Below are 25,900 nucleotides of genomic sequence, written 5' to 3' on the forward strand. Positions count from 1 at the left end.
GCGGGGAGCCCCGTGCCAGCTGGATGCCAGCAGCACGAGGACGTCACCCACGCGGCTGGGGGACATGCCAGTGCCCCCCGCCTGGCCATCCCTGGAGCCGCGTGTCCCCGGGGAAGGCAGCCGGGGACCATTACATCCACTTGTGGGGGCAAAGGAGGAAGGGGCCATCTCCCCACATGTAACGTACCCACATGAAGCCACTACATGAAGGCTCAGCTGAATATATATTTATATCCCTATAACCCTGGCTCACGCTGTAGTGCTGGTGGAGCTGCTGGAGCTCCCCTAGCCTCTCACAAGCCCCCCTCTGGCATGAAATACCCCTGGCTCCATCATCCCCCATCCCAGCAAGCGTTGAGAGAGAAATTTCCCATGTAACTTCGGGAGCCTGTTGTCTCATGCATGTTTCATTCTCATTGGAGTTTCCCTTCCGAGTTTATTTTTGGTAGGGCCTGAAATAGGAAATGAACTGTTGGCAATGAGCTCGCTTTTGTCACTGCTCGCCAGCCAAGCCAAAACAAATGTGCTGTTGTCCAACCCAATGTCTCCTTCTTTGGTTTGGGAAATTGGGACAAAATGGGAAGACGACCGGTGTTACAGTGTTGGCGGAGAAGATGATGGGCCACAAGTGCCTCCGTGCGCCGCTGCTTCCCCTGGCCAAGGTCCCGGTGGAGAGGAGGGATGGTGACCACCAAGCAGGGTCCTGCTCCATGACAGTGTCTCCTGCCAGCCTCAGCCACTGCTTCTCCTCAGCCATGGGAGGCCATGCAACATGCTTAGTCAAGCTGTTATGTTGTCAACAAAAGCCTGACCTGTTTGTTGGGGAAGGTGGCTTCAGGGACAGTGGCTCCTGAAGGTTGCTTCAGGAGAAAGTGGCTTCTGCTCCATCTCAGGTGAGCAGAAGACCTGGATTTGCTCCACATTATGAATTTCTCCTGTGATTGGGTTCAGATGTTTTTTCCCTGAGGTCAAAGGTTTCTGCATGTCCAAGAGAGCGGTGGAAAGTGGCTACAAAAAGCTACGTATGATCTTTCTGGTGAGACTGACAGCTGCAAGGGAAACTGCTTTATGGTTTTCAGCCTCTGCTGATTTGTGGACCCCTAAACAAAGTCCCCTCACTGGTGTCTATCACAGGGTGCTGTCAGTCAGAGATAATCTAAGTGTGGTGGGAGGAAAGCCGGCACGCCCTGGCAGGATGCTTAGAAAAGAGATTCGTGGTCACATTCTGCAGATAAATCAGCCCTTCCTGATGCTGAGGTGTGGCAGTGCCTCATCCATTGCGATGGTGATGGCCTGTGGCATCACAGAACATTTCTTGGAGAAGCACCTGACCCATGTGAGCTGGAAGGACCCTGCTGAAAAGAACCTGGAGGCTATGGTGGACCTCAGGTTGAACATCAGCTTGTCATTGCTCTCCTTCCAGAGTCAGCCAAAGCCCATAGTGGAGGACACTGGGAAAGACATGAAGGAACCCCAAAGGGTCCTGATGTGGGCTTCCCAGTTCAAGAAGGATGCAAAGAAACTGGAGAGGCCTGGAGGTGGGCTACCAACATGGTCATGGAGCTGGTGCACGTTGCACCAGGAGAGGTGGAGGGGGCTGGGCTGGGTTAGCCTGGCCACCAGGAGGTGAAGGGGTTCTGAGAGCGGCCAGCTGAGATGATGGAGTTGAATCCTTCCTGGTGGTGCCAGATGATACGATGGCGGACAACAGCCACAGACTGCAGTTTGGGAGGTTCAGGTTTGACACCAGAAGAAAATTCTTCCCCAGGACAGCGACGCAACCCTGGGAAAGTCATCGGGAGCTGGGGGATCTCCATCCTTGGAGGTTCTCAAGGCTTAGCCAGACAATGCCACGGCCGCCTTGATGTGATGTATTACAGCCTGGCTGGGCTGGAGCCTCAGTGTCTGTGACGTGGCATTTTTGCATTTACCTGTACACTGCTCTCCTCTGCCTCGCTGGGGCTGTGGTCGGAGCCTGTGGATGACCTCCTGCCTGGGTGAAGCTCTGCTGTCCCAGGACAGCCTGGGGACTGGGGCAAGCTCACAGTGCCCAACCTTCCTGGGCACCAGCCCCAGCTTTGCTGCCGGCTGAGAAGGTGCCCCGGGAGGAGGCTGGGGCTATTCCCAAATTCATCTTGCTGGGTCACCATCGTGGGCGTCATCATGGCTTGTTCTCCCCAAATGATCTTTAGTGCTGATGTGAAGAGATTTGTATAGGACCGCATGATGTCTGTGACAACTTCTTTCATCTTTAATTGTATTTATTTTTGCACTTTTATTGCCTGAATTTGACTCCTTTCCTTCTCCCAGACCTATCTGAGCCTCCTGGAAGCCTCTTCTGTTTCTCCTGCGGCCTCTGTGGTAGAGGGAGAGGGACTTTGATGCCATTTCATAGGGTCATTGTGCCCATTTTTCTGTTGTGACTTTGGTGACATTGAGCTGATTCATCACCTCCCGTTACTGCACTGCGTGATGCATTGCGTGATGTCCCAGGAGTAGTTTCTGCCATTGTCCTTCATCTTCCCAAGTAAAACCTGAAGGAAAGGGAAGGGAGATGAAGGAACTCTGAAAGGTGACCAGGAGTCTGGTAAGCAACACCAACAAGTTGTGTGATGTCCAATTCCCTTTATTCTTCAGCTTTTTGCTATGAGATGATGCTTCTCCAGCCAGTGCTGGCTCCAGCTCCAGCTTCATGATGCTGAGTGATGCCGGGGAGCGTGCCGGAGTGCTGTCCCCTCCCGAGTGCTGTGCTGGGCTGGCTGCAGTCCTGGTTCCAGGTGGTCTCATCCCATCCTGGTGTCCACCAGCTGCCTCCATCACCTGGTATTGCCCCATGGATGGACTTTTGGTCTGGTGGTCTTCTCCTAGGCCATCATCCCCCACTGTTGGCAGAGCTCAGGATGGCTCAACGGTGGGCACCAGCGCAGAGTGGTGGGTGCTGTGGCCCCACGGGCAGGGGCATGGATGGGGAGGACCAGTGCCCCCCGCCCGGTCCAGGCTGAAGGAGCCTGGCAGGGGCAGAGCCGCTGCCCCAAAGGACCCAGCATCTACAGCCCCACAGGCAGCAGGCCCTGGGCGAGCGCCAGGAGCAGCAGGGCGGGCAGGGCTTTGCTGCCCTCAGTCCACTGCGGCGGGCTGCAGAGCACGAGCAAAGCACAGGCAGAGCAGGCAGAGCACAGGCAGCAGGCAGAGAGCTTGCAAAATGCACACAGAGATTAGCTACTGTGCAGGCAGCGCACAGGCAAATTGCAGGCAGGACTGCTCAGGAACCGTGGGCAGAGGCCGTGTGGGAGAAAGCCCATCTCTGCTGGCCTCTGGGCTTGTGCCGGACTTGCCGCGTGGCAGCACTGTGCCCGTGGCTCTGTGGAGAGCCCAAATGCTGCCAGGGCTGGCAGCCCCTTGGCAGGGGGGTTAGAAAGCTGGGGTGAGAGCCCTGCACCCCACTGCCAGCCCCCCCGTGTCCCCACACATTTGTGTCCTAGCACTCAGCCAGGGGTGGCCTCTGTGCCCAGCAGCCAGAACTCTCTTGAGCCCCAGGGTCCAATTCTGGCTACGCTGGGGAGGGTCTGACCACAAGACCGGTCCCTCTCCTGGGGCTCTTGCTGGGCTAGGGGAGGACGCTGGATACTGGGGGATGAGGGGCTCCGAATCTTGCCCCCAGGGCTGGTCTCTGCTGCCAGGCGAGCACGTAGCAGCAGCCACAGCAGGACCTGCCTCCCCACCCTGCCTACCTGCCTGTACCTGCCATCTCCCCACTGCATCCTGCTCAGGACCGTGCTGAGCACCCGAGCAAGACCAGGCGACGCTCGGCACGTCGCCTGCCCGCAGGGAGCCTGGGGCACGGAGAGACGGCACCGGCTACAGAAGAAATACATTTTTATTAAGAAAGCGCTCTGCAGAGGTGCCAGGCTCTGTCGTACCAAACTAATCCCTCCAACTCCACTGGATGGGACGCGGGAGCCCGAAGGCTGTCCAGCTCCGGCCATAAATAGTGCTTTCCTCCTGGCCAGAAGCAACCCCAGGGGCAGAGGGGAGGGTGGCATCGGTCGAAACCAGCTCGACCCCACGCCGGGCACAGTGCGGCTGCAGCGGGACCAGCAATGGAGAGCTGCGCCTGGAGCCCAGGGCGCCGGGGCATGGGGTTTGCTGCTAACGATGGATGCGGGGCACGTCCCCGGCAACGCCCTGGGCACCGAGCGGCAGCACCCTCCCTCTCCCGTGCACCGTGAGCCCGACAGACCGGAGTGGGGTGCGGGAAGCGAGCGGCTCCGTTACTGCAGAATATACCGTGGGTAGGTCTAGTACAACAAGCGCTGCTTATGCGATCGATAATACTGCTATAAAAAAGTGGGGGGGATATGCCACACACGGACCCCCCTGGGTCGGCGGCCGAGCTGGCTCCCTGCGGTCCTGCCCTGTGCCGGGAGGGTGAGCTGCCAGACCCGGGCAAGGAGCAGGCAGCAGGGCATGGATGGGGAGGACCAGGTCCTGGGGCAGGGGAGACTAAAGGACAAAAGGGGATGAGAGAGATGGAGGGGGGAAAAAACGGAGGCTCAAGGCTCTTCCAGTGCCCCCAGCCCGGTCCAGGCTTCCACGTCCGCTGGCCATGCCGGCAAACGTCCTTCCTCCCGGCGCGGGGCCAGTGCCCGGCTCCCGGTCACTGCACTGCCTGAGCAGGCACGGTGGCTGCTCTGGGCTGCTCCAGGCTGGCTTCCCGGCTCTTCTTCCTGGGAGGCTTTTTAATGGGGGTTTTCTTGGCCACTTGCTCGTTGGGGAGAGCCTGGTCCTGGCCGCTGCCGGCGCTTGGCTTCTCCACCCGCTTAGGCTCCCCGGCCGCTGGCTCGGCCGCCCCGGGGATCAGTTTTTGCAGGTGGGGAGAGGTGGGCAGCAGGGGCTTGCTGGTCTTCTGGCCGCCGGCGGCCGCCGAGCGCTTGGCTTTCTGCGGAGGGGTGGGCTTCTCCCGCTGGGCGCCCACCCCGTTTGCCCGGGTGCTTCCGTCCCCCTTGTTGAGGCTCTGAGTCTTTTCCTTCAGCTGGGCGGCCAGCTCGGAGGCCAGGTGGGGATGGAGGGGCTCGGAGCGGGGTTTGCTGGCACCGGGGCTGCGAGGCGCATCCCTGTTGTCCCCGACCCGCCGCTCCGGCTGGAAGGCGCCCATCTTTCGGAAGGCGTTCTGCACCGCCCCATTGATGCTCTCTGTCGGCTCCGAGCCGGCTTTGCTCCTCTGCTTGGGCTTGGAGGGCGACTGGGGCTCCCCGGCGAGGCTGGCTTTGCCCTCGGGGACGCCGGGCTCCTTTGGTTGCTTCTGCGCTTTCTCCTTGCTCCGTGTGCCACCCTTCTCCTCCGCTCTGCCCTGCACGCCGGCTGACGTCTCGCTCGGGCTCCTCTTCCTCTTGGCCAAGCACTGGCCTTGCTCGGGGCTGCTGGACCGGGCGGCTGCTTGCTCCGGGGACCGGCTGGGCGCCGGCAGTGAGTTGGACTGGCTGGAGTTGTACCTGCTGTGGATCCAGGAGACTTTGGGCTTCGTGGCTGGGTCCGGGGGACGGGGCTTGGTCCTCTCTGGGGATGGCGGCTTCCCAGGGCTGCGGGGTTCCGTGATGGCATCCTCCTCCTCCTTGGACTGTTTGGAGAGACGGGCGACCCGGGCGTAGAGTGCGGCGCTGGCTGAGCCCGAGCCGCAGGAGGAACGCTCGCTGTCCGAGGACTTGAGCAGGGGCGTTTCACTGCTGTCGGCCGGGAAGGCTCTGACGGAGCCCGTCTCCTTCAGGAAGGTGTATTCGCCTGCTTCCTCCCCACCGGCTGGGGCCACCAGCTTGTCCCCGGGGGTGGCGGGTGTCCCCCTGTCCCTGCTGTCGCCCACGCTCTCTGTGGGAGGAGAGCACGGGGGTGTCAGGCGGGGACGTGCCCAGGGAGGGGAGGGACCGAGATGCTCCCACGGCACGGTGGGACAGTATCCCACCCGGTTTCCCCCCCGCCCCAGTGTGTCCCCAGGTTCCCCCTGTCCCCTCCTCCCGCTCAGGGACCCCAGCACGAGGGCTCTTAAAACAACCCTGGAGCAGCAAGTGCCGGAGGACGGAGCTCTGAAACCCCGCAGGAGGCAACACCAGCACCTGCACCCCTTCCCGGGGCACGAGGAGCCGGGGCGACACGGTCCCCACTGCGCGAGGGTGACACCTCTCCACCGAGCAGGAGGTGACACCTCTGCACTGAGCAACGGCTCCAAAGTCCCCTGGGAAGCGCCCCGTGCCCCTGCTCACCTTCGTGGGGGACGCAGTACACCGGCCCCTCGTCCATGGTGTCGAAGGAGGAGAAGGAGCCGCGGGACGACCAGGACGGGGAAGGCTGCTCCACCACGGAGGGCGGCTCGATGAAGCTGCAGTTCAGGGTGTTCTCCAGGTCGTGGTGGGCCACTACGAGGGCGAGGAACCGCTGTCAGTACCCGCCCTGCCGGACCCCCTCGCCCCCGTGCTGGCCGGGAGGATGGGATGCTGCACAGCTGCCCCTGCCCAACTCGCTGGTGGGTCTTGGGGACAGGGACAGCTGTTGCTGCGCATCCCCCCCACATCCCCCAGCCAAACGCCCGCATGCAGAGGCCGTGAACCGGCATCCCCCACGCTTGGGGACAAGTGGCCACGGACAGCAGAGCCCGTGCAAGCCTTACACTTCCCATCTACCCCTTTCTCCATGGCAGGTCTCCAGCTGCCCAAATCCAGGACCGTCCCCTTCCTGGGAAAAGAAATGCTGGCTTTAATTGCACTGATTTCCACTTTGGCATCACCGGTTGCATTTTCCTTCTACTTTTCTACTTCTGCAAAAGGAGGTAGAAGGAGTGATGCCCTCAGCAGGGGATGCACAGTGCTGGTTTTCCCCTATTCTGTCACTTCATAATCCCTCTGACAGCTTTCCCATCCCGAAGCTGAGGAGGACCGTCCACCCTCACCCTGGCACTGCCCCTTCTGCCGTGGGGTCCACCCACAGAGAAGCCAAGTGGAAGCGGAAAAACACCAGAAAGGAAAAACTCGGTGTTAAAAATAAAAAAGCTGAGCAGTGACAGTTGTCTGGACTGTTTTTTCTGTTTGATCATTTTTAAGGCTTTTTACTGGATAAGCTCATGTCCCAACCCACCCCGCGGTGCTTTTCTGGGTGCCTGCAGCTTCGGCATCGTCCTCGGGGTACCCACGGGACGGCAGCAGCACCCAGCTGGGTGGAGGGGACCGACCCTCCCGGAGAGCCGGGCAGCATCAGATGCTTTTGTCCCCATCCCCATCCCGCTCCCGGGGTGGTGGCAAGGGCTGGAGCCCAGGTGGAGCCCTGCTTTGCAGCAAGGACTGCAAAAACCCAGCGTGCAGGGCAGGTTCTCCCTGCACGGCCGCTGTACATCGATATTTCCAGGTGTTTGTACCCTCTGCCTGCACATCCCAACCATCTAAGTCGTGTTGCGATTTCCTGCTTGGACTGTTTGATTCTTGCACCACCTCCCTGTTTTACAATAAAATAACTCTAAGTGTTATTGGGATGCCCACTGGAACACTTATTCTTTATTAAGGAGCCTGGCTTCGGACATGCAGGGTGATTAAACCGATGGCAGCGATGCACGCTCACCCCTGTGTAGTTTGGCTTCTTCGAGAAAGAAAAAAAAAAAAAAAAAAAGCAAGCAGTGGTATTTAAAGAGCAAACGGCCTGGCGAGGGGGAAGCGGCAGTTTCAACATGGCTTTCCTTGTAATAAAAACCAAAAAGGGAAAATTAAAAACAGCCGGCTGGAAGCGGATGAAGGGAGATGCTTCCTGAGAGGGGGCGTGACGAGTGGCTGGGACTCACGGCCATGAGGCGTCTCGGGGACTCGGAGGAGACCCGGGATACAGCCAAAGCATAAAAAGAGGATGTTCAGTGCACCCGGAGAAGGGCTCGGGGGCTCCTGTGTGGTCCCCTGGGATTTATCCTTCCCCGGCTGATATATCATGGGCTGATGGGGCTGGGAGAAACGTGGGTGCTTCCCATGGGTCCCCTCCTGCTGCTTCTCCCCGAAACCTGCTGGAGCCACAGCACCAGGGTGCCGACCTCAGCCCTGCGCGCACGGCGGCCGATCGGTGTCAAGACCAGGACGAAGCGGTGAGGAGCGGCAGCGGGGCCGTGGGAGGGTGACCCCGCAGCCCTCCTGGCCACCCCCTCCCGCTCACCCCGAGCTCCCCACGGTCGGCATCACCCTCGGGGCTGGTTGAGAGGGGGACGCAGCGGTGGGCTGCAGGAGCGGGCACCCCACGGTGCAGAGCTTGGGTTAGCCCTGGCATCCACGGGGCGACACACGAGACCCACACTGGTACCGCTGACATCCCGGGCAAGCAAACCCCGTGAAACCCAGGCACACAGGGACGCCCAAACGCTGGCACCGTGGGCTGCCAGCTCGGGGGTAACCCCCTGGGAGATGCTGCCGATACAAAGCCAGTGCTGAGGCTGGGGAGCAGCTTTCGAGGGGGGCACCCGGGGCTCCAGGCACCCGGTGAGCTTTGGTGGGGCTTCAAAACCTGCTGCACCACTTGGGGAAGCTCTACTACACGTGGGCTTGTGCTCGCCGGTGGTGACTATGATCATGTTTGAGCCCAGAGGGGAAAATCCGCCCGGCACCAGGACAGGCACGGCCGCGGGGGGGGCTCTGCAAGGATGCGAGCAAACCCGGAGTGACCATCTACAGGGTGTCCTCAGCTCTGGCCAGCACCGGTTTCACCCTGACATCCCCACAGGGTCCTGAGCACCTCCAGCGCTGACCTGGCACTTGCGACAAGGCATTTCAGCAACCCCCGGACCCTCCTGCCAGGGCGGGACCAACGCGGGGAACAGGCGGCCTGTGCCACCACGTACCGGCTACCACGGCTTCAGGTGGAGCCACGCGCTGAGGGGGCCCCGCTGCCCCCGGGCATCACAGGGTGCAGCTGCCACAGGCACCCCGGGGGTTCCCAGGCCCAGCGGGGGCTGGAGGCGTCACCGGATCATGCACCAGAGGGACCAGGAGCTGCCGAAGCCCCCACCGGCTCTGCTGTGCCGCATGGGCTAACACGATGAACACGTGGCAAGCCCTGACCAAAGTGTCTCCCCCCGGAGAAATAACAACCCCCAACCCCAGGAAAAGGCTCCGGGAACAGCCCCAGCCTGCCAGGACCCGAGACCATCCTGAGCATCCCTCCAGCACCAGCACCACCCTGAGCATCCCTCTGACACCAGCACCATTCTGAGCATCCCTCCAGCACCATTCTGAGCATCCCTCCAGCACCATTCTGAGCATCCCTCCAGCACCAGCACCATCCCGAGCATCTCTCTGGCACCAGTGCTATCCTGAGCATCCCGCTGGCACTGGCGCCGCATCCTCAGCCTTTCCCGGGGCTGCTGCCGCCCTGTTTACACAGAGCAGCTGGGTGGGTGCCAGCTGCCTCCGGGCCGGCGCGAGGAAGGCACAGGCAGCCCACTCGAGCCCCCCCTGCCCTCATCGCACACAGGCACCCTCTGTCCTCCCCGAGCCCTGCCCGGCCCCTTCCACAAACACGGCCTCTGTTATCCTCTGTTATCCTTGCAGCAGGAATGTTTCTCCGGCCAGGGCGCATCCTGCTCCAGGGCAGGGTTCTGCTGTGCCCCACGCAGCAAGGAGTCGTGCCCCCTCGCCCCTTGATGCTGGAGCTCGGGCATGGCGTGCCGGGACAGGGGCCACCGCTGTGCTCCCCCCAGGATGGGGGATTTGGCCTCACGCCGAGCCGCTGTGTGCCGGGACGCGGCCGTCTGGGGCACCCCGCCAGCACTGCCCGCCCCGGGAGGCGCTGGGCTCGGGGAGGGGGGCACAGGGCTGAGCCCCATTGCCAGCGCAGGGTGAGGTGGGCTGCCTTCACCCCCCGGTTTATTCTGCACATCCCCAGCTCCTTGCACCGGGGTGCAGGGTACAGCATTCCCCAGCTGCCCGGGTGCACGAGGTCCCCGACAGCCCCGGGCCAGGTGCTGTGCTGGGTGCGAGCAGCCCCCTACGAGCCCAGCTTGTGCCTGGGCAGCATGGGGAGGTGACGCAGAGTCCCTGCCCCTCTGTCCTCATCAACGCTGCTCATGGCAGCAGGGCGGGCTCTGGCTCAGGTGCTCTGGCCCCATGCAAAGCCGGGGCAGGATTGGGACCAAAAGGGCAAACAAGGCGTTTTGCTGCCACAACGGGGACTGTTCCTCTACCGAAAAACCTCACAAACCAGCCCAGCAGAGCTCCAGGCACCAGGTACCCCCTCGCAAAGCAAAACGATGTGCATTGAGCCCCAGAAGCTGCAGACTGAGAAAGGACTGAGCCCCTGCAAGCCAGGCAGCTTGCACCAAGCATCGCGACGGTCCCGGGGACCCACGCGTCCCCGTCAAGGCTCTGCCGTGCTCACCGCCCTGCGTTCGAGGCTGGAGAGGACGCTGTGAGTCACGCGCGCTGCCCTGCCAGGAGTAAAGGCCCTGGGGTCTGGCTCTTTGCCCCCTGCCCCAACCCCAGCACCTTACCCACGACCTTGGGCAACTTCTGGCGGCGCAGGGGGATGCGCGGGAGCTTCATGCCGATCCGACTGAAACGCCCGCACAAGCGTCTCGGCGGCTTCTTGGCTGCTGCTGGGTCCTGGCTGGAGCTGCGAGAGAAAGCCCCATCAGAGAGGCACCGGCACCCGCCCCGCGGTGGGGACGGCCTGCGCGGGGGCAGATAGCAAGTCAGGAGCTCAGGGGTGCTGCCAGTGCAAAGGGGTTTCGGGGGAAGAGCCCGGGGTGGCTCAGGGCAGGGGGTGCCCAGGGACCTGCCGGGGCTGCTGCCAGCCCCAGGCACCGGCGTGCACGTCGCACCGGGATGCAGGGCCAGGGGAAGACAGCAGGGCCGGATTCAGCTGCGGCCATCGGCAGCCCGGCCCCAAAACACCCGCGACGCCGTGCCAAGACCCTGAATCGTTCAAAAAAATAGAAATCATCCCAACCCAAAAACAAACACGTGGCTTCTCTCTATTTGCTCTCTGGTTTTGAAGCCTCCCGGGGCCGACGTTTCAAGCAATTATCTGCAGCCGCAGGGGCGAACGGCTTTGCGTGTCGATGCAAGGCAACCTGCGATGTGCCCGCCGCCGCGGCAGTCCCTTGGGATGCTCCGGCAAGGGACCGCCGCTGGCACAGCACCACGGGTGACCCCCGCTGTTTGGGGACATTGCGGGGGTCCGGGCACACTGGGAGAGAGGAATCTATTTCGAGCCGTTTCCCCTCTTCCTGTGCGATACTTCACCGCGCGGGGCCGCGTTTGTGCTTTTATCTGCGGGATAATTACACGCAGCCCCCAGGCTCCCCAAGCCAGATGTGCCGGGCTGGGATGGAGCTGGCAGGGCTGCAAGGGGAGGCTTCTGGAAAATTCCCATGCAGTGGCCAGTGGCACAAGGACAGGCTTTCTCTGCAGCCGGAGGAGTTCCCGCGGCCCGCGCATCCCTTGCTGAGCAGCACAAGCCTTCTTCCCCTGGAATGGGGCTGTCCCCATCCCCATCCCCATGGTGGGATGTCACCCAGTGCTGCCAAAATGCAGCCGGCATCCCGACCTTGCTCCCTGCCCCAAATGTCCCTGTGCGGGACAGCTGGCAGTGCCGCAGCCCGTCACCCCCCCCAGGTCTCGCTCCACGGCCCAGGGGTTTGTTTGGGGGTCTTGGTCACGTCTCGATGCCCTTGCTGTATTTTAGGGTTCCCTTTGCAGATCAGCTCCAGCCCCCCGGAGACTGGCAGGGACCTGGTGGGTCTCCATGAAGTGATGGCCCACGGGAGGGAAACAAAGTCAGGGAGAAGGGAAAGGGGGTCCCCAGGCAGGGCTCACCCCAAGCCCCTCCATCGGCCCCCCAGCTGGGTGCTGTCCTGAGGATGCGGCGGGACCTGCTCAGACCCCAGGGACGCGCAGGGCACACGGTGCCAGCCAGGCAGCGCTGCCCTGCCTCAGTTTCCCCACAGCGCCGCTGTCCCAGTGTGGTCCCCGCATCCCCCCACCATTCCCAGCCCTGCAGTGGTCACCGACGTCCCCAGGTGTCCCCAGACCCCTAGCTCCCCCCCTTGCTCAGGCTTTGCGGCAGAGCCCGGTGAGAGCCCGCCCAGCCCCGGCACTCACCCACGGCCTTCGTCCTTCTTGCGGCAGACGCAGCAGCAGCAGAGCAGGGAGAGCAGGAGGATGAGCAGCAGTGCCAGGAGGGCTCCCGCCCCAATCACCCCCATCCGCTGGTTGGCCTCTGCAAGGCAAAACCGGCCAGCTCAGCGCCGGGGCCAGCTCCGTGCCGGGGCCAGCTCCGCGACACAGCCCGGCAGCCCGACCCGTGCCCGCCGGCACTCACCCATGTGGCAGGCGCCCGTCAGCGGGTCGCAGGCGCCGTCGTGGCAGCCGCAGGCTTCGGCACAGTTGGCTCCGTAGCGGCCGGGTGGGCAAGTCAGGTTACAGCTGGAGGGCAGGGGCTGGATGAGAGCGGTGCATCCCCCCGCCCAGGCACAGCGACCTGGGGGCCTTTGGGCTGCTTCCTCCACCCAAACCCTCCGTGCCCCAGGGAAAAGGGGGGACACGTCTCCGGCCTGCTCCGACACAGCCCCCCCCCGCACCCTGCAGGGAGCAGGAGCCCATCACCCACCCCCCGGCTTCGCCCATCGCCCAGGGGATTTGGCCCTGCTGGAGCTCAGACGCTCTCGCTGCTCCCTGCGCGGGGCTTCGCAATTAGACGCAGTAATTACGAAAAGTCGTTAAGCCAGTGGTCACATCTAAAGACACCCCGGTGTCACGTGCAGGGTTTCCAGCTCAGCCCAGCGGCAAGCCAAGCAGGGCCACGGTGGCCACGAGCTGGGAAGGTGCCCGGATTGAGTTTATTTTTATTTTTTTGGCCTCCAAGAAGGAAAAACAACCGAGCGGCCCTGGGGCATCCACTGTGTCAAGGCAGACTCTCCCGGTTCGGCTAAGCCCAGCATCAAATCTCACCACGGGTAAGAGATGACCTCCCCGGCGGTGTCACCGACGTGATGGGGACACGCGTGAACGGGCACTGACCCGCGAGCATCAAGGGCTTGAGCGCGGAAAACACGTGCCAGGCACACGCCAAAGCAACCAGGGCTCTCGGTGTTGGCACGACCGACCCGACCTGCCACCCCCGCCGTGGGACAGGCACCACGGTGCAGGACCCGGATGGATTTGGGGGACGCCAGCGGTGCTGCTGGGCACCGAACCCTCTGCCGGCAGCGACATCCCGGCCGGAGCAGCTGCAGCCGTAAGGAGCCAGCGGGCCCCAGCCCAACCCGCTCCCCCCTCGGGATGCAGCTGCCCCCCAGCCCTCGGCGCCGTGCCCGGAGGCAGCTCAGCCCATTTCACACTCCGCCGACTTACAAAGTGCCGCCCCGGCCGAGCCTCGTGCCCGCCAGGCGCCGTGTGCCCGCCGGGACGGGCGCTGAGCCCCCGCGGCCGCTCTGAGCAGCTGCACCGGGGCAGCAAACGCGGCAGGATGAGAGCAGGGAAATTCCCCCGGCAACGCAAAAGCCCTCACCCCACCGCTTGGACCCACATCTCTGCCCCAGACTGAGATTTTGGGAGAGCAGAGGCGAGAGATGTTTTTCCAAGAGGATCTCGACACCTCTGGGAATGATGCAGAGGAGAAAAGCTGCTTTGTGCACGCCATAAACATTTTAGCAGCCTTTCCTTTAGCATCCTCCTGATGTAGAGCTGCGAGGACATCCCTTCTGCCTTCCTCGCAGAAATTGTCCCCTTTTCAACAAAATTACATGCTGCTGACAAAAACATTAGTTTGCACAGTCCCAGGGATCCACCCAAGCACCAAGAAAGTCCCCGAGCCTGCCTGGCGTGCACCCGTATGGCACAGCTCAGCCCGCGGCTGCAGCTCCGGGATGCTGCTGGGACCAGGGCTGCATCCCGAGCATCCCCGTCCCTGCATCCCCAGCGCCGCACCGGGGCCTCGCGACAATTTAATTCACGCGCTGCCATCCGGTGCCGTGCCGAAATCGCCGCCGCACACCCCCGGTGAGCACCAGGAACCCCTTTGCTACTGAAGGTGGCAACGATGCCCAGCACGGGCATCCCGAGCGGGTGCCGGTGCCCAGCCGGCTCTTCCGGCAGCACGAGCGGTTGGCGAAGCCCCAAACCCCCCCACCTGAAATGCGAACGCTCCCTCTTTATAGGCCCCGAGTGAAACGCTGGCACGGGCAGCATGCCAGCTCCAAGCGCCTCTTGCTGCCATCACCCTTGGAGTTAATTGCTGGGAAAATCTGAGCAACACCCGGCAGGACCTGGGGGAGCTGTTTGCATGCCCCGGCCGGGTGGGAATCGTTTTCTTCGCCTTTTCGAACAGCATTTCAGTTCCACGCTGGAAAAAACCACCAGGGGATGCGAGCAGGACGGCGACGTCCCTTGTGCCCCTTCCTTGGGCAGGGGGGAAGGGGGAGGACTGGGGGGCTCTTCCCTGCGGTGCGGCAGGCCCTGGCCAGAGCCGCGGCTCGCAGCAGGGGCACCCCACGGATGCCATGCCCGTGAAGCTATTTGCTATTCTGGGATGTGGTTTTCTCTCTCTTTTCAGCTAGAAATTCTACCCTGGACTTAAAAAAATACCCAACAAACCAACCCCAAACCACCGTTTTGTCGACGGCATTTGTTTTTGCCAAATAGCTATTTCCTAAAGCAGAATCTCTCTCTCGCGGCGTTACCTTGCTGCTACCGGCTCCGCGAGCGCGGCCGTTTGCTCCAAAAGCATCTGAATTATTGCCCGCGAGTGCTTGCACCGCAGGAAACCCCTCGGCTGGGAACTGCGTAGGACCCACGGGGGCAGGAGGTGCCCGAGCATCACCCGTGCCCCGGGGCGCGCCCCGAAGCGTGGCTCACTTACTAGGTGCCGTGGGAGCCAGGGTGGCAGAGGCACCGGCCCGTCTCGAAGTGGCACTGGCCGTTGACGCAGTCGCTGCAGACGAAGGCGCAGTTCTCCCCGTACGTCCCGTTCCGGCACTTGGTTTCACACCTGGGGAGGGATGAGGGCAGGCGGCTGGAGCACCCGCAGCTCCCGGGGACCCTGCCGTGCCCCCCCAGCCCTCCTGCCTGCCCTCCTGCCTGCAGGCAGGGAGATGGGGCTGTGCGTCGCCAGCCCCATTTGGGCGCTGCAAAGCCCTGGACCCCATCCTGGGCACAAGAGCCTGCAGGGAAGCACCCCGGCTTCAGCGCTGAGCCCTATCACGAGCGCCCAACGTTACCTGGGGGCATGGGGCGGGGGTCCCACAGGCTCCCTCCTGTCCCACGGCCGTGCCAGTGGGCTCGGTCCACCCCTCCCTCCTCTCCTGGCTGCAGAGACCCACAGGCGCCCCCGGACCCCGGGGCAGGGAGCAGCAGGGAGGGTGGGCATCGCTCCGCCGGGGCCCAGCCCCGCACCCACCCACACTCACCGGTCTCCGATCCAGCCCGGGTTGCAATGGGAGCACTTGCCGTTGATGTGGTTGCAGGTGTGGCCATCCTTGCAGGGGGGGCAGAGCTTCTCGCAGCCCTCTCCGTAGAAGCCGGGCGAGCAGGGCTGGTCGCACTTGGTGCCGTTCCAGCCCGCCTCGCAGGTCAGGCAGCGCCCGTCCGCCACGGTGCACGGCTGTTGGCTCTTGCACTGCCCGCACCTGCGATGGCCGAGGGGGGACCCATCACCCGGCGTAGCACCCCTGAAACCTCCTGCCGCCACCTCCCACTGAGCCCACGGTGCCGGATCAGGCCCAGCGGGGTCCGGCCACTCACCGCCTCCTGCAGCCTTGGCCGTAGAAGCCAGCTGGGCACGCCTCGCGGCAATACTTCCCCCGGTAGCCCGGCTCGCACGTGCAGGTCCCATCCACCTGATTGCACTTGCCCTTGTAGCACTGGCAGTACCGCTCGCAGTGGAGCCCGAACGTCCGCTCCCGGCACTGGCAGCGCCCCGTGAACTGCTCGCAGGGCGAGTTGTTGCAGGAGCACTGGTTGGTGCAGCCGCGGCCCCACCAGCCGGGCTGGCACAGGCAGTTGCCCGTCTGCTGGTCGCACTGGGAGTTGTGGCTGCAGTAGCAGGAGCTGGAGCATTGGGGTCCCCACCAGTTGGGCTCGCAGGTGCATTTGCCCGTCTTCTGGTCACACTTGCCGTGCTTGCAGAGGCAGATGTTCTCGCATTTGGGACCCCAGCGGTTGGGGTTGCAGGTGCACTGGCCCGTCACGTCCTCGCATTGCCCGTTGGGGTGGCAGCTGCACATCTCCTTGCAGTCGGGACCCCAGAACTGCCGGGGACACTCTGTGGGCAGAGCCATCAGCCCTGGCACTGCCCGTGGGACAACCCCACCACCGGGCACCAGTGGACACCCCCACTCCCAACGGGACCTCTTGGCCACAGTCCCTCCTCCTCCCCGCGCGCTGGGTCTCAGAGGAGACCCCTCCAAAGGGACGATGCCGGGGGGGACAAAGCCCGGGGAGGGGACGACAGGCAAGGGCAGAGCAAGAGCGTCTGCAGCCCCATCCCTCATGCTCTTGCTCTGGAAAGTCACCCCGGGACGAGCGAGCACCCCAGGGCCGCCCCGGCAAACACGCGGGCACCCGCCGGTACTCACTGGTGTCGCAGTTGGCACCAAAGTAGCCATGTCGGCAGCGGCACTCGCCGGGCCTGACGCACACCTCGTTCTCCTTGCAGGTGAAGTTCCCCTCGCACACGGCTGGACGGACGGACAGACGGCAGGCGTGAGCGCGAGTGCCGCTGGGCTCATCCCCGCTCCCCCAACCCCCCCAGCCCCGCGGCGCAGGGGAAGAGGTGCCTGGTGACGCTCTGCGTGCTGCTGAGCCGCGGCACCGTGACCGTCCTGGCAAGCAGACGGGCAGGCTGGATGGGACCCTTGCCAGAACAATGCCACCAGCATCCTGCCCCCAGCTCAGCCCTGTGCCTGTCCTCAGCCTCCTGCCACCCAGCTCAGCTCCATCCTGGCCACCGGCCTCCTGCCCGCAGCCCAGCCTGTCCCTGCGCCCAGCGGCAGCGTCCCTCGCTCAGCACCGGGCAGGGGCTGCCGGCAGGCGCCGGGGGAGAACGGGGACGTGGGGTGCAGAGGGGGGTGCGGGCAGCCACGAGCATGGTCCGCCCGTCCCCCCTCCCCGCACTCCTTACGGACCAGAGCGGTGTCACCGCCACCCCCGCCACCGCCTCTCCCGCGCGGGCCACCAGCCCCCAAAGGCCACTGGCCCCTCCCCGGCCGCGGGGACCTTGCGCTGGGGCCGATGCCCAGAGCGGGGCAGGCACAGGACAGGGAGCGGGCAGCACCGCAGTGCAGGCAGGCGCAGGCAGATCCCGCGTGGCCCTGGACAAGCCTCCTCAGCCACTGGGAGAGGGAGAGCAGACCACCCATCCCGTCCACCTTACCTGGGAGTTCTTAGACCTACGGTGATGGATACTATAGAAACCCCTAAAATAGACAGATCACACAGGTTAGGAGCAGTGAGTCTAACGGTTAGAGCAGGTTGGGGGGGGCAAGGATTTGGGGACAGCTCGCTCGTGGGACCGTCCTCCCCCCGCTGTCCTGGCAGACCCTGTCCTTCTCCCTTCCTGCCGGCACGCCGAAGGGACCGCGTCCTGTTCCCGGCACGCGGACACCCCATGCATGCAGCGAGCGGTTACGAGGGCTCATGCACGGTGGGTTAGTTGGTTACGTGGTCTTGGCTGCCGGCTGCAGACTGCTGACGCCCCGGGCCGGTGCGCAGAGCTCCCCTGGCTCTCCTGGGGCGAGGCGAGCCCCGCGGCCACCTGAGACTGCGGGGAGTAGCACGGGAACCCCAGAACAGCCACCTGCATCGTGGCGGCGGTGCAGGGGGTGAGAGCTCCCGAGGCTTCCTGCTGAGCATCCACGCCGGGCTTGCTGTGGCCCCCGGTAAGAGCTGTAACGCCTGGCGTGGCCCCAGCTGGGGCTGCCCTGCCTGCAGGCTCGGTGGCCCCTGCCTGCCAGCCCCGGCAGCCTCTCCCCAGCGGGGCCATGATGGACACGTGCCTGGTCCTGGCAGCTTCTCCTCCGCCAGCGGCTCTGGCTGGGCTCCCCATGCTGCTGCAGCACCCGTGGGAACTCTCTGGGTCCCATCCCTGCAGCTGCACCCTTCCTGTCCCCACGCTCCACCCCGGGGGACACCTCGCTGTCCCTTGGGTCCCAGAGCAGCACCCCCAGATCCTTAGACCCAAAGCTGGCCGGCACAGAGAGAAACCCCGCACCTGGCAGTGGGGGTGATGCTCCCCGCAGAGGAGCCCAGAGGGGGCTGGGGCACCCCAGGGCATCGCTGTGGGGGCAGGGGGTACCCCAGGCTGGGCTCTGCGGCCAGCACCCATTCCCTCCACACGCTGCTGGCTTCGAGCACCGCAGGGAGGCAGGACGGGCTCCAGCATCCCCCGGGAGACTGGCTGCAGGCAGAGGTCCCCGGCACAGGGGGGTCCCACTGCGGGGCACATCAGGGTAGCCCCTGACAGCGGTGCTGAGGCCAGGGGGGCTCAGCAAAGGATGGGCAGATGAGCAGTGTCCAATGAAGCAAAACGCCGGTACTTACCTATTAAACACTCGCTTCCTTGTTGCCTCCATCCCGGGCAGCACACAAGCACCGAGGAGCTGCAGGGGAAAAAAACCCACCACAAATGGTTATGACTCTCAGAAAGTCCTGGTCCTTCCCAAAATCCCACCGGGAGCACCGATGCCGTGATGGTGAGAGGTCCCGCTCCCGGTCAGCTGAACCCTGGCCGGGGGCTGCTGCACCCCGTGGGGCAAGGAGAGCTGTCGGCTCTTCCTCTGCCATGCAGGGAGCACAGATCTGCGGGGGGGCTCCCGTGGGCACTGGGAGTGAGGACAGGACCAGTTCCTCCCATTAATCAGGAGCGACAAAACAACGAAAGTCACGTTTGCAACCATTATTGTCAAAAAAAAATCCCAAAGACCCCCAAAAGCTGGGAAAAAAGGGGAAGGCTCTAAATGTCCCAGGGGAAAACCAACTGCTCTGCCGCCAAGGTTCCGGCAAAGCTGCCTGCTCCCAGGATGGGACGGGACGGCGTGGTGCCTGCAGCCAGGCCCCCGGCTTGTCTCCCCTGGGTGCTGGACCTCCCCGCTCAGGAGGGTGCTGCGGTGGCTGCACCCGCACGCCAACATCCCCATGCTGCTCTGCTCTGCCTGCACCCTGCTGCTGCCTTCTGCCTGCCTGTACCCTGCTGCCTGCCTGCACCCTGCTGCTCTCTGCTGCCTGCACCCTGCTGCTCTCCACTGCCTGCCTGCACCCTGCTGCCTGCCTGTACCCTGCTGCCTGCCTGCACCCTGCTGCCTGCCTGCACCCTGCTGCCCTCCTCTGCCTGCCTGCACCCTGCTGCCTGCCTGCACCCTGCTGCCCTCCTCTGCCTGCCTGCACCCTGCTGCCTGCCTGCACCCTGCTGCCCTCCTCTGCCTGCCTGCACCCTGCTGCCTGCCTGCACCCTGCTGCTCTCCTCTGCCTGCCTCCACCCCCTGCCCTCCGCTGCCTGCCTGCACCCCGCTGCCTGCACAGACCCTCCGTGCCAGGTGCCAGCAGGAGCCAGGAGCAGACCGGGAAGAAGCCCACGGGCGCCAGCAGCACCTGTAACCCCCCCACGGGTGGCGGGGCAGCGAGTGCCCCCCGGGCTCAGCCCTGTCCTGCCAGCGCTGGGCAGCGCAGCTCAAGGGACCCGCGTGTCCATGCGCTGCTGGCTGGCTGCCGCAGAGAGACCGAACACGACCTAAACCCCAGGTTCGCTGGTGAGGGCACCCCAAAGGCAGGCTGGACCCGCGCTGCCGGGGGGGGCTGGAGCACAGCCAGCTGCCCAGGGACATCCCTCACGCAGGAGCCGGACGATGCCAACTGCAAGCAGCTGGGATGTCCCTGAGCCCTCGGGTGTCCTGGAGTGCCACCACCTCCATGGAGCAGCGTGCACGGGAGCATCAGACAAAGCATTTTTGGCACAAGCTTGACCCCGGCCAACACCAGGATGGGGGCTCGCACCCCCTCAGCCAGAGACGCTCAGCTCCCTGCTGGGATGGGATGTGGGGGCACTAAGCAGGGACACCTCACCCACGCCTGTTCAGTGACCCCCCCCAAGCGAACGGCTGGGGGCTCGTGATGCGGCAACCCAGGCGCAGGGAAAACGCTCCCCGTGCCATGCCACCGCAGGGACCCCGGGGCGGGGGACCCCTGCTCATCCCCAGGGAGATCCCTGGGGTGACCCACACCGCCTGGTCCCTGCCGGTGACCGAAGTGATGCTGGAGGGTTATAAACGGTCTGAGCGGACGCTGCAGTCGAGGAAAACTTTACCCGGGCTGGTCCGGCGGCGCAGCCTGGAATGCATTTTTCTTTTTTTTTTTTTTTTTTCCTTTTTATATGTAACAAATGCAGAAGAGGAGGAGGAGACAGAGAGGAAGTATTCGCTCGAAACCCAGCGCAGTCACAGGACCACGTCTGGCTGCCAGACCGCCTTGTCCTGGGGCCGGGGAGGGAGCTGCCAGCAGCCCCCCGGCCAAACGCGGGTACCGGGGAGGCTGGACGCAGCTCCCACCGCCGGCCCCTCGGCGGGCAGCACCCGCACAGCCGAGCCGGGAGCATCGCGTCCCCCTTTTCGCGGCGGATGGTGAAAAATTGGAAAGGAGGCAGAAAAGAACCACAAAAATGATTCAAGGCCTGGAAAAAATGCCTTGCAGCCGGAGCCCAAAATAGCTCCATCTATTCAGCCCGTCGAAGCGGTCGCGAGAGGCTGCGATGGCAGCTGGCATGTACGCCCCGCACAGGGACCCCAGGGCTCATGTGGGGGGCTCTGCTCTGGCCAAGCACGCGAGGGGATGCATGGTGTTAATGGCAAAGCGGGGAGTCAACCACCAAACCACCTCCCTGAGGATCGGGTGGGCTGGAGACGTTCTTCTCTGCAAGACGCCTGAGGCCGCCCTCCCTGCGAAGCCCCGCGAGCTGTGTCGGGATGCTCTGGCGCAGGCGGGAAGGGTCTGTGGTGCCCAGACCCTCCTACGGCATGGCACCCGTTGTCCCACCCGGGGTTGCTTTCACCACTCCGACCTTTAGAAATTCAGTGTTTGGTGGTTTTTATTAGATGAAACCGTCGCAGGTTTGCAAGGGGAAACTCTGCTTGGGAAACCTCCTCCCTCGAACAGCTCAGCCTGGCCACCAAAAGGGGCATCACAGATGATGCGCCAAAAAGCATCACCTGCGATGAGAGCCCCGAGCCGCCAGCGGGGAGCTGGGACCTGCTGAAACACGGCGGCAGGAAGGAAAACCCCTCCCCCGCCGTGAGCTCGGAGGCGGCGAGTGGGACCATGACCACCCCCAGCCAGGACCCCAGCCCACCCACCACCTCTCTGGACGCAGGATACGTCCTTATCCTTTCACCGATAGCTAATGTCTCCTTCACCACGCCCGCCGACAGCATCCCGCACCCCTCCGCTCATCCCCTGCCTCGGTGCTCAGCGGCTTTGGCAGCAAACAAACTCGCTCCCGTCGCAAGGAGAGGCAGCCGGGATGCGGCACTGGGTAACTGGTGCTCCCAGTGCGATGTGGGGACTGGTCCCCGAGCACAGCCAGCCCCAGGTAGGGTCGGTGCTGGCTGCAGAGGTGCCCAGCACCCGTCAGGGCGTGGGTCTGAAACATCTCCCATGGTCTCAGCTCCTCCCAAGAGGGCTCACTCCATAGCCCTGTGACCACTGCAACTGGGATAACTGGGAGATGTGTTTAAAAGCTCGCTCCTGACCCACACGGACGTGCCACTGCAGATGCGCCTGGTGTAAACAAGTTTTCTGTTTCTTTTTCTTTTCTTCAAAGCACTACAAATGCTGGGAAAAAGACAAAATAAAAGCTGCTTCGAAGCTGGGGCTTGGGCTTGGGAGCTTTGCTGATGTGGAGGAAAAGGCGCAGGGATGTGGGCAGAGCTGGAGCGGTGACCTGCAGGGACGGGTGCCCAATGCCAGCGCTGCCCCCGGCACATGGCCGCATCCTGCTCATGCCGAGCTTCGGCGGGACATGGGTCCTCTGCAAATGCTCCGGGGGTTTCTATGCAGGCAGAATATTTTTCTTGTGGATTAATAACCCGCGTTGCTCCCTGAAGGACATCTTTACCTACAGCTACGGAGGGGACTCCCGAGGCAGGAGGGACAGCCCCTCACCCGGACCAACGCAGCCCCCCCCCAAGTTAATGAGGAGCAGGCTCACAGCCCCAAAAGCAGGAGCGAGACCCCAGGGCTGGGGTGGGAGCTGCTGCCTGTGGTCCCAGGCAAGACCTCCCCGCTCTCAGCCTGCCGGACAGAGCTGCAGAGGAGCCCTGCGGGCGTGCGGCGTGTCCCCAAAGCCCAGAGCAGCGCCGTCACCTCCCCCAGCCACGCGGCCGTCCCCAGGGCTCCCCACCCCAGCTCCTCCCGAGCATCGCCCTGGCGCCAAGCTCCTTCTTTCTCCATGTCACCCATCCCTGGGTGCCACCAGGGCTCTTGGGACCACCGGGCCCCAGCCAGCGGCGTCTCCCCCCAGCCGATGCCAGTCGCAGCTCCCCAACCCAAACCCAGCCTCGGGGTGCAAAGACAGAGATCCCCTGGTGCAGGCAGGCGCAGGATCACGCAGGATCACGCAGGATCTCAGACAGAGAAAGAAAAGAAAAATAAGTTAAAACCCCAAAGATTGCCAAAGGAGAGCATTAGTGAGAGCAGGACAGGGACGAAGCAACGCTCACGTGCACAGGGCTCTCATCAGCCTGCACCCCAAACAGCAGCTTTGGAGAGGGTCACGCCGACTTGTAACTGATTATAAAAGAGTTTCAAATTGAGGAGCAAGTTGCATTTAGTGCACAAAACTTTAACACCAAATAGCCCCCAAATATGCCCTTTTCTCCTGCCCTACACAGTTCCTTGAATTGCTACCCGCTAGCCGGGTCTCAGGAGGACGCAGGAGAGGCTGAGGAAGAATCCTCGTCTCAGGTCCTCCAAAACCCATGGCTGACATCGCCGAGGGATGCCTGCATGCGCTCGGCAGAGCCCAGCACTCACACAACCACCGGGCCAAGAATCCAACCAGCAGCTTTACCACGCTCGGGGGAAACACGCTGGGACGCCCTCCCCAAGCCACGTCCAGCCCGGCTGCCCCCAGCCCCCAGCCCAGGGCAGGACCCCCAGCACCTGCCCCAGGTGCCTGGGGCCACCGAGGTGGGTTTGGGTGGTGACACACAGGGTGTCCTCCATGCCGAGGGGAGCAGCACAGTACAGACGGGGGTGGGCAGGGAGAGCAGAAGGGTTTGCACGGTGAGGGAGAGGTGGAAAATGATGCAAATGGCATCTCAGCTTCCTAGGCACCGTCCCCTTCCCACCTTGTCCGGCTCCTAGGCTGCCTTCAGGCCCCGTTCGCCACGGGAGGATGGGCACCACCACCTGCCCATCCCGTACACCCTGTCCTGCTCGCCAGCGAGTGCCTCACGGCACCCACGGGGGGCACAGGGAAGGAGTCTGAGCCCTGCGGCGCTGGGTGCAGCATCTCCTCCACCTCCATCCAGTGGGGATAGGGGGGGTCCCTGTGCAAAGGGGAGCACCCAGGCACCCCACCCCCAGCACCCAGGGCAGGATACCAGGAATAGGGAGGGATGCTGCTCACATCCCCTCTGCCGCCCCAGGGCGCGGTGGCAGTTTTGCTGGGAAGCAGCTCGGCAGATCACGGGCAGCAGAGGAGGGAGCGCTCCCCGCATCGTCCCCTGGCGAGGAACGGCACGGGGCCGGGAGCTGCGGCCGCTCTGGCTCCTGAAATGCCTCCTTAGGAAACTCAGCCTGTAATTTGAGGAGGGGGCACCAGCGCCCTGCAGCCCTGCTGAATGGAGCCATTATGCGGGCCCCTCTGGCTCGCAGCACATGTTTTCCTTGTGGACTCCTCTGACCTCACAGGCGAGATGTAAAGGTGCATTTATGGCCTGGGCCCCCCATAAAGCGCAGGGATCCCGCTCTCCTAGCCGGGGGGCAGCGGCTGTGGGCGCTCTCCCCCCTTTGCTGGGGCCAGCCTGGCCAAAGAGCCTGGCCAGCACCAAGCCCGAGTGCTGTGGAGAAGCTTGGCCCCAGGTGATGCTCTGCAAAGCGACCCGTGGTACACGGAGAGCACTGGGAACGGGGACAAGGCAGTGCCAGCGCCCAGGGCCCTCCCCCCGGCCGGGCAGGCAGGATGTGACTCCCCGGGACAGCCGAGCAGTGCCAGCACCCACTTTCTGAAGCCAAACCCGAGGGTCCTGGAGCTGCCAACTCTGCCATCCCAAGCAGCCCGGGGCAGCTCCGCCAGGATACCCAGAGCATCCTGCATCCTGCCAGCCCAGACTCAGCAGTGGGACTGGCCCTGGGGGGTGCAGGACCGGCCCCGGGGATGCAGGACGGGGCCCCCACAGTGCGACCCAATCCCCGGAGGCACCCAGGACCGGCTCCCCACGGCAGAACCGGCCCCAGGGATGCAGGATTGGCCCCCCACAGCACGACTCCATCCCCGAAGGCGCTCAAGACCTGCTCCCCACAGCAGAACCGGCCCTGGGAGGGAGCAAGACCGGCCCCGGAGGCATCCAGGACCGGCTTCCCGGAACACGTCCGGCCCCTGCGGGGTGTGGGACCGGCTCCGGGGCACTCAGCACCGGCTCCCCGCCGCAGGACTGGCCCAAGGGGGCGCAGGACCGGCCCCAGTGTACCCAGGACCGGCTCCCCTCAGCACGCCCGGGGATCAGGACCGGCCCCCCAGCTCCCGGCCCCGCTCGCACTCAGCTCCTCGCCCCTTCCCCGGCGCCCGGCTCCCCCCGCCGCAGCCCCGCACAAGACGGACTTTGTCTTGGAAGGCGCCCAGCGCCGCAGCTGGCCCGGGGGAGGGGAACGGCGGGTCCCGTTATCCGCCTCCCCCCACCCCCCCCAGCCCCGCCGCACCCCACCGCGCCCCGGCCCCCGAACCGCGGCTCGGGGGGTGCCGTCCCGCCCGGGCACACCTGCCCGCCCCGCCGCTCCTACCCGCCGGCCCTGCAGACGTTCCTGCCGCGGGGGCTCAGCTCCTGCGCGGCTCCGCGGCTCAGCAGCAGCAGCAGCAGCAGCGGCGGCGGCGGCAGCACCGCGGCTCCGGCCCGGGCGCGGCGGGGTGGTCGCAACCCACGGGCCGCCATGACCGTCGGAGCGGCGGGGCCCGGCTTGACCCGGCCCATCCCATATGGGGCCGGGCGCTCTCCCCCCCCCCCCCTCCCCGCTTCCCGGCTCCGCCGTGCCCGGTGCCCGCCCTGCCCCGGCTGCTGCTCGGCGGGCGGAAGCCGCAGTGCGAGCGCTCCGCCGCCGCCTCCCCCGCGCCCCTCTCGGCAGCGGCGAGAGGGGCCCCGCCGCCAGCCAGGAAATTCCGCATTGGTTCCCCTGACGGCGGGCCAGGCTCCGGGGGCCGCCGGCCACCGCCTCCCCAGCCGCGGGGCAGCGCCGCCCCGACGGCCCCGACGGTCCCGGGGGTCTCTACCGGGTAGGCAGCCCCGCGGAACCGGCGGAGGGTTTCCCAGGAAGGGAAAGGCTGCCGAGCCCTGGCTTCCAGTTCAGCCCGGGGGTCCAGTAGCTCCCGGGTGCCGGGAGTCCTGGGAGTCCGGCAGCCCCGGCGTCTGGTGGTCCCAGGGGTCTGGCAGCCTCAGGTGCCTGGGGTCCCTGGGAGTCCGGGAGCCCCGGGGCCCGGCTGTCCCTGGGCTCTGGCAGCCCCAGATGTGCAAGAGTCCTGGCATCTGTCTGACCTGGGGATCCTGCAGCTCCAGAGGTCCCACAGCCCTGAGTGCCCGAGAGCCCCAGGGTCAGGCTGACCCAGGGATCCAGCAGCTCCAGATGCCCAACAGCCCTGGGTGCCCAACAGCCCTGGGATCTGGCTGTCCTGGAATCCAGCAGCTCCAGGT

General features: G+C 64.4%; 1 protein-coding gene across 1 annotated transcript; it reads right to left on the reverse strand.

The window, feature by feature from the left end:
- Positions 1 to 2,255: 2,255 nt before the first annotated feature.
- On the reverse strand, positions 2,256 to 25,410 carry SCARF2 (scavenger receptor class F member 2). Its single transcript, XM_054844840.1, is given in 13 exon segments — positions 2,256 to 5,862; positions 6,255 to 6,407; positions 10,502 to 10,623; positions 12,114 to 12,231; positions 12,334 to 12,437; positions 14,872 to 15,000; positions 15,419 to 15,637; positions 15,753 to 16,272; positions 16,586 to 16,687; positions 18,549 to 18,607; positions 24,999 to 25,198; positions 25,200 to 25,278; positions 25,280 to 25,410. Coding segments are annotated over 13 exon segments (3,108 nt in total). The 5' UTR covers positions 25,378 to 25,410; the 3' UTR covers positions 2,256 to 4,657.
- Between the last annotated feature and the right edge of the window lie 490 nt (positions 25,411 to 25,900).

This window comes from Grus americana, chromosome 16, assembly GCF_028858705.1.
Source record: "Grus americana isolate bGruAme1 chromosome 16, bGruAme1.mat, whole genome shotgun sequence".
Taxonomy (NCBI): Eukaryota; Metazoa; Chordata; class Aves; order Gruiformes; family Gruidae; genus Grus; species Grus americana.